This window comes from Cebus imitator, unplaced genomic scaffold (genome assembly GCF_001604975.1).
Source record: "Cebus imitator isolate Cc_AM_T3 unplaced genomic scaffold, Cebus_imitator-1.0 Scaffold628, whole genome shotgun sequence".
Classification (NCBI taxonomy): Eukaryota; Metazoa; Chordata; class Mammalia; order Primates; family Cebidae; genus Cebus; species Cebus imitator.
Genome location: NW_016107943.1, coordinates 284,934 through 293,120, shown reverse-complemented (window position 1 = coordinate 293,120; position 8,187 = coordinate 284,934). Strand labels below are relative to the sequence as shown.

Here is an 8,187-nt window from a genome sequence, read left to right as displayed (position 1 = left end):
AAAAAAAAAAAAAAAAAAAATACTTGTTAGAGTCTCTGTTGCTTCTTTAAAACTTTGCCAAGTCTTGTCACATAACTTTATTTGCAAACCAAGAGGATTAGACCTGGTGTCTTCATTTTTGGTGTGGAAAATATGACTGCTGTACTGGCTGTCTCTTTAGATCTTGCTGTGGCTTTCCTGGCCCTGGCTGCACACCAGAGATATGCTGTGAATTTATGGCTCAGAACCTGGTCCTCAGACTGGTGAGTTTAAAGTTATTATTATTATTATTATTATTTTTAAAGACAGGGTTTTACCATGTTGGTCAGGCTGGTCTTGAACTCTCGACCTCAGGTGATCTGCCTGTCTTGGCCTCCAAAGTGCTTGGATTACAGGTGTGAGCCACCATGCCCGGCTTATCATCATTATTTTTTAAAAGGCTTCAAGAAAAAAAGTATAAATACTGGAGCTAGCTAGTAGGTGAGATACTTTGCGATGTCTTTTCAGCAATTGTTCATCATTTCAGCCTAGCTCTGTTTTACAAGGGACAGAGGTCCATTCAAGCTTACTCAATGAAAAGGGGGAATTTTTGTAAGGATATGCTAGGTTAGGATCAGGAACTGAGGCAACTCCATGACTCTGCCTCTCTGACCTATGTGTCTTAATCTTGCCTTCAAGCCTGTGAGAGCATGTAGTACGTGATTGAGGAATCAAGTGGAGGCCAGTGTGGCTGAACTGTCAAGTAAAGTTTGAGAGACTGTCAAAGGCCAGATCATGCAAGGGTTTGTAGGCTATGCTAAAGTTTTTGCATTTTATTGTGAAATAATGGAAAAATAATTGAAAGATTGTAATCAGGCAAGTGGTATGGTCTGCATAATGACTAAAAAAATTATTCTGGCTGCAGAGGGAGAAGAGTTTTGAGAAGGCCATGGAAACACAACAAATGTGACAAGTGCTGGGCTGAGGGAAGTAAAGAGAGCCCTGAGGGCATACATATGTGATTTTCCCAATAATATTCCTTAGATATACTTTTTTCCCAGTCCAAGATCCACCCTGGGGTCATGCACTGCATATCTCAGCCTTTCTTTGTCTTTTATGACCTTACCATTTTTGAAGTATACAAAATATACTTCAAATACTCTACTTCAGTACTGAAATGTCCCACAGTTTGGACATTCTAAAATGAGGCTGGGTGCGGTGGCTCATGCCTGTAATCTCAGTACTTTGGGAGGCCGAAGCAGGTGGATCACCTGAGGTCGGGAGTTCAAGACCAGCCTGACCAACATGGAGAAACCCCATCTCTACTAAAAATACAAAATTAGCCAGATGTGGTGGCACATGCCTGTAATTCCAGCAAGTCGGGAGGCTGAGGCAGAAGAATCACTTGAACTCAGGAGGCAGAGGTTGTGGTGCACTCCAGCCTGGGCAATAAGAAAAAAAAAAAAAAAAAGAGAAAACATTGGTTTGATTTATATTTTCTCATGCTTAGATTTGAGGCATGCACAGTAATACCACAGAAGTGCTGCTGTACTCTTCAGAGTGTATCATACCAAGAAGCACATGATGTCAGTTTGTCGTATATTAGTTTTGATTGTTGTGTTGACTTGATTCCTTGGTTCAATGTAGAGTCAAGGAACCAAGATTCCTTGGTTTTATATATATATCTCCAAAAAAGTGATCCAGTGATCCTCAAGTGATCCTCCTGCCTCGGCCTCCCAATGTGCTGGGATTACAGGCATAAACCACCATGTTGGGCCTGAACTTCATGCTTTAACATCTGTCCTGCATGCGTGTGCCAGATACGCTTTGTTCTAGATAACCCGTTAATATGCCTGACTACTTAGTCATCTTGCCTTGACCTCTTGCTTGTTTAGGTTTAGGATTGACTAATTTGTATTTATTAGTCAATCCTAAACCTGCATACTCTGCCTCATCTGTTCCTTTCGATAGAAACCATAGTAAAAGAGCTTGCCCACACTTCTCCCCTTGCCCCCTGCCTCCCTCTGTGGTCCCTCGTGGCAAGATGTATGCTCCTTCTCTTGGGGTCTGTGAATAAAACAAACTATATTTCCAATGGCATTTGTCTTCTGATCTGTTGACCTTATCATATTTAAATAATAATGAGACATATTAAAACATCTGCCATATTTTTCTGCTTAAAGTCACTTTTTCCTTTTTTAATGAATAAATAATTTGTAGGGAGATACTTTAAACTTTTCTGGCTGAGATGAATATGAGAAATATATTTTACATGGTGACACTGTGAAGTGTGTGTCTGTGTGTGTGTGTGTGTGTGTGTGTGTGTGTGTATGTTGGTTCGGGCTCCATCCTGCTGAGTTTGCAGTCTTAGGACATTGGACTGGAGCTGTTGAGGGGGCAGTTGGCTCTATGGCACTCAGGAGGAAAATGCACACACACTGAAACAGTAGTGTTATAAAGTTTTGCATATCCTTTCCAAATGAAAATTGTGTTAGCTTCTTTGTTGTTCTATTTCATTTGAATATAATTCTTGCCTTGACCTGCTAAATTGATTTCATAACCCTCTAATGGGTAATTACCTCTGTTTGCAAGAGCTAGCTTGATAGAACTACCAAGTCGAATTGAAAATAGATGGGAGGGGGCACAACTGATAGCAAGGAGCTCTTGCTATAATTCAGATTGATGAGTGGATTGGTGAATTTGAGTTAACAGAATTTCATGACTGATTGGGAATGGGGGTGGAGAAAAGGAGGAGTCAGGAATGATGTAAATTTCAGCTTGGCTTCTGGGGCAATGGTGGCCCTGAGGTTTCATGATTTCAGCTGCACCTGCTGAGTTTGAATAAGAACAAATGCTTTTAAAGTATCTCCAGTAATTTGGTTTTGAGATAAATAAATAAAATAATACAGGTAAGCAAAAAAATATGTCAAAGACGTTCACAAATCTAGAAAGAATTTCACTTTTCAGTACTTTTCCCTGTCTTTTTTGTTTGACTGCTCTGAAAAGTCCTATATACATATATGGAGAGAGAAATGTGAAAACTAAATAAATTATCTTTTTGCATTATAGAGAAACAACACTGGCTTAAATTGCAACTGAAATAACCTGCACTTTCCCAGATACCAGTCTATAGATTTAATCCCCCCAATCTAGCAACAGGCATTCTCAGGTATGGATGCCAGAGATAAACACAAGCATGGTGCAGGCTGTTTTCAAACGTCACGACTTGGGGATTGCATTGAGAAAATGGCTTGTTCTAGTGAAAAAGCGTGTGGGTCGACATACAGAGTGCTGCGGATGATGGACTGTGCTCCGTTAGGTGGTCCCCCATGCCTGCCCCTTTTCTGCTCTCCTACCTCCGTTCTCCCTCCCTCCTTTCCCCTCTTTAGCGTTATTCTGGGATTAACGGCGGGGTCGGCCCCTTACACAAACGCAGCTGGCTAGTACGGTCAGCCTGAGCCCTGCTGTGCAACCACGTCAGGAATTCCAGTAAGTTGGCAACACTGGAGCACAAAGACAACAACAATTGAGGCACTCTTCAGTACAGAAAGGAATGTTTGGAGCGCTGGCTGCTACAGTGAAAGGACACACACACACACACACACACACACACACACGCTCGCGCCTGCGCGACCACGGGCGCACGGGAGGGAGCACAGCCCCTCCCGCACTTGTGGTCCCACCTCCCGCCCGGCGGCGGCTGCTCTTTGTAAGTCGGAGGTGTGGGGACGCTCATTGACTATGCAGCGCGGCCCCAGCGGGCGTCGGACAGGCTTGACCCCGGCGCGGTCTCGTACCGTCGCCCCGGCCGCCTGAAACTGGCATAAATCACCCACGAAGACTGCAGTGCAGCATCGCGCCCCCTCGCCGCCTCCCTCCTCCCTCTCGGGTCAGGTCGCCCCCTCCCTCCTCAGCCCCCAACTCTGCGGTCCCCAATCCTGCCTCCTCCTCCGCGCCGCACAGCGCCAACAGTTCAGTACAGGGAGGCAAATTAGAGATCCAGTGACTTTGGCCAGAGCACAGACTCCTGGATTTTCCAGTTCAGGAATCTCTCCCGCCTTTTCCCACAACGCTCCCCACTCCACCTTTTTTGCTTCAAGCCTAAGTTTTCTGTCTTTGTGTCTATTTGTCTCTTTTTGTCTTTCCAAAGTAACACCTATCCTCTCCCTCCCCTAGCCCCCCCCAAACCCAAAGCTTGCGCCAACCACTACAGCCCACGGAAGATACGCGATCCGGACTGTTGGGGTCAGCAGAGCTGCAGACGACCGGTGCTCCGGGGAAAGGGGCTGGCAGTAACTGGCAGGCTCTCGCCCCCAGGGAGGGGAGGCAGCGGGAACCTGTCCAGCGACCACGTGGGTCCAGGGCTGTCTCCTCCGTGCGTCACGGCCCCCATCGCTGAAGAGAAAGGGCTCCTGATTTCTTGGACCAGGAGCAGGTGGCTGGCGTTAGCTGCTGCGCTGGTTCAGGGGCTGGAGCTGGAGATAATGGAATGGCCTCAGGGCCATAAACAGCTCCTCGCCACAGAGGACTCCCAGCACCGGGAAAAAAGTTGCATCAGCTCTCTTCCCCGCACGCCCCACACCCCCGCTGCAGTGGGCTCTGATGTCACGTGTAGGCTGAGGATCCTGCGCTGAGGGCGCGTGCAAGGCTCACTTGTGCTTTTGGGGTCCGGGCCTCTTGCCAGCCTGTCCAAAGCGGCCCTCTTAAAAAAGGATGCCGAAACCACAGAGAAGACGTTCACTGTTTTTCAATTTTGCTTCAAAATGAACAGACTTGTAAGAAGCGCAGTCTGGCCATGACACCTGCAGATGTGGTGCTGAATAATTGCTAAACAAGGATCCAATCTCCCCAACAAAGATCCAGCTCCTCTCTAATTCGTAAAAACACAGAGCACCCCATTTCATCAGCCTGTATCCTATCGGGGAAACCAGGACATCTGAAGGACCCTAGAGAGATCAGGCCAGGAATAAAAGTCACAGCTCTCCATCCCTCAGGCTCTTTACTCCTTCCCTTCCCTACCCCGCTTCTTTCCCTTCCTTTCTCCTTCCTTTTTTTTCTACTTTTCTGGCTTCTGTCCTTATCCATTTCTTATTTTTCGTTCTCTTCTCTATTCTTGACTTTCCTCCTCGCCTATTCCTTTCCATTGCTCATTTAGTAAAACTGCGTGCGTGCAGACTTCCCCGTGAGTTGCCTCGCCGGCTTCTGCGCGGGGCAAACCCTTCGGAGAGGCGAGGGCAGCGCATATGCGCGTGTGAGTGTGCCTGTGAGAGTGTGCGCACGGGAGAGTGCTTGTGTATGCACGCGTAAAGGGGACTGTGTGTCGGCGTTCAAGTGTGACTGGAATGTGCGCGCGTGTGTGACTGGTGTGTATGAGTGAACCTGTATTAGTTGATGTGACGTTGTGGAGTGCATGCGCCCGTATGAGTGCGTGTGTGAGTGCGCACGCGCCTCTGGAGTGTGTAGGTGTGAGCGCGCGTGTGTTCGAGTGCCCACTCCTCCCCGAGCTGCAAAGTGCAGGGGGCGGGCCGGGCGGCAGGGGGCCTGCCCGCTGGATTCCCTTATGCTTGTTCCGGGGCGGTCGGGTCTAAAGGGCTTTATGCACTGTCTGGAGGGTGGGGACTGGCGGGGGTAGAAAACGGGATGCCTCGGGCGCGGGGGCAGGCTTTTGGCCACTAGGAGCGGGCGGAGGTGCAGACCTCAAGGAGCGTTCACTAGCGGAGGCGCTGCGGGTGCTGTGTGCTACGCGCGCCCACCTCCCGGGGAAGCAACGGCGAGGCCGGGGACCGTCGCGGGGATGGAGCGCCGGCCGGCGGCAGTGGTGTGCACACTGCTGCTGGCTCTCACCGCCTGCCTAGCGCGGGCCAGTGGCCAAGGTAAGCGCCCGGCCAGAGCCTCTCGCGGAGCGCCCACTTCCCCGGCTGTGGCAGGGTCGGTTCCGCGAGAGGCCGGAGAGGAGCGCGGCCCGGCAGGGGCTAGGGCCGGGCTGCGGCTCGGGAGCTGCTCCCGGTGGGGCGCTCCAGTTGCTTTGCGAACCCGGAGCGGGAGCGCCCCTCCTTCGCTCGCCAGAAACTGAGCGGCAGCAAACTTGAGAAAGCAGCCCCGCCAGTTTCGGTGACAGCGCACCCCACGGAGACCCTTTGTTCCCGTGGGCGTTTGTCCCGACCCTTGTGGAAAGCGCTTTGCGGGAGAAGGAGGCTCTCTGCAGTCTGCAGACTGCCCTCTAGAGCAGAGTTCTCCCCGGGGCGGCGCGGTCCCGGGCTCTGCTCCGAGCGCAACTTTCCACCTGCACTTCCCCTCCCTGGATCCTTTCGCGCCCAGTGCCGCGGGCCAGAGCACCCCTCCCACCACCGGCGAAACTTGGTCCCGCGGTGACCCCCAGAGAACGCTCTCACCATACAGATCATTTACGAGCCAAGATAAGGCCGGGAGGTGGGATTGGCCGAGAGAGCGGCTGAGGGACTGGAGTCTTTTCTTGAAGTTTTCCTTTCCAGCTGGGAGCTGGGGGCTTTTGTGTTGATGAATGGGGCCCGTCTGCTAGGCCAGAGTTTTGGGGCTCGAATGCAGAAAGGTTCTGGTGTGAAGTGCTTTAAACTTCTCTCAAGTTGTCCGAGATTTTATGTTTTAACAGAAACAGAGAAGGGGGAAAGAGAGGGAGAAAGAAGCGGAGAGAATAAAAATAGAAAGGAAAAGGAGAGAGTAAGACAAGCAAGTAGAGAGGAAAAGGAGAGAAGGAGGGGAGAGAGAGCGACTGGGAGGAGAGAGGAGAGAGGAGAATAGAGAGGAGAGAGGAGAATAGAGAAGAGAGAGAAGGGGGGAGAGAGAGAGAGAGAGAGACCAGACCGGGGATGAATGGGAAGGGCGAGGAGGAGGCTGGAACCGGCGAGCTCTCCCCCTGGCTTTGCGTTGCTAGGTAGCAGCTAGGAGCTGCGTGTGACCGACCACCAGACAGACAGAGCGGACGCTGCTGCCACCGCGGGGACTAATCTGTCTGTGGGGATGGAAGAGTCCCCCCTTTCCCCTCCTGCTCCTTCCCTCCCGTCGGACAACTTAATTGCTCTACAATGAAAATGAAACCCCTATTGTTGTAGGATTAGCCAATGCAATAAATTGATTTTCCTGGATCACATATTGGGGTTGACGGGTGGGGACTGTGGAGCCCCCATTTACGGAGGAGTGAGGGGAGGGCTTGTAGATGGGCCGTGGCATGTATTCAAATGGTTAATCTGCTTTCTTTCCTCAATTCTTAGCGTAAGCTCCTTAGAGGGAATCAAGTAAGTAATTATACAGCAACTCCTAGCAGCACCCATTTCAGACTTCCTGGGAAGAAGTTTGGAAACGCTAACAAACCCCACGGGTCTTGCAAAAGTCTTCGGAAAGGCAAGACAGGCAGGGAGAGATCATTAACAATCTTGCTTTGAATACCCTTTTTCAGTGTGGTAACGCAGAAAGAGAGTTTATTATTATCGTGCAGTTTACACAATGCTTAGGGTTATATCTCATGTCCTAAATATAGATATGGGATTTACTACGTTCCTGTCAGTGCTCGGCAAAAGGAAATCTTACCTTGATTCACCTATATCTCTGTACAACCAAAAGAGATGTTCTTTTTCCTGAGTTGATGGTTTAGTCACTAAATAACCAGTACTTACCCTTCTTCATAGTTTTTTGCATCCATCCATCTTCCATTCTATGATAATAATATATAATAATAATGTGTATATTAATAGTAACACAGCATACACATGTACGTGGCAGGCCCTGTTCTAAGCACTTCATACTTATTGACTCAATCTTCCTAATCCCTTGGAAGTAAGTACTCTTATTATCCCCGTTTTACAGATCAGAAAGGGGAGGCACAGAGCAATTCAGTAATTTGTCCCAGGTCATACTGCTAGAAAATGGGAAACTCAAGGGATTCTGAATTCAGAGTCTATAATTTAATTGCTACAGTCTGTGATTCTCTCTGTTTCTCTCTCTGTTTTTCTTCTTTCTTTCTTTTCTTTTATTTTTTTTTTGAGACAGAGTCTCTCACTTTGAAGTTTTCCTTTCCAGCTGGGAGCTGGGGGCTTTTGTGTTGATGAATGGGGCCCGTCTGCTAGGCCAGAGTTTTGGGGTGGAGTGGAGTAGTGCAGACTCGGTTTACTGCAACTTCCACTTTCCGGATTCCAGCGATCCTCACACCTCAGCCTCCCAAGTAGCTGGGACTACAAGCCCGGGGAACCATGCTCA

General features: G+C 49.3%; 1 protein-coding gene across 4 annotated transcripts in view; it reads left to right on the top strand.

Annotated features, from left to right (window-relative positions):
• The first annotated feature begins 5,466 nt into the window (after positions 1–5,466).
• LRP2 (LDL receptor related protein 2) overlaps positions 5,467–8,187 on the top strand; it is a 224,340-nt gene continuing 221,619 nt past the window's right edge. For all 4 annotated transcript variants that reach the window (XM_037734498.1, XM_017517337.2, XM_037734499.1 and 1 more), the window contains exon 1: positions 5,467–5,831. In XM_037734498.1, coding sequence (XP_037590426.1) covers positions 5,753–5,831 — 79 coding nt within the window. In that variant the 5' untranslated portion in view covers positions 5,467–5,752. The remainder of the gene's footprint in view (positions 5,832–8,187) is intronic.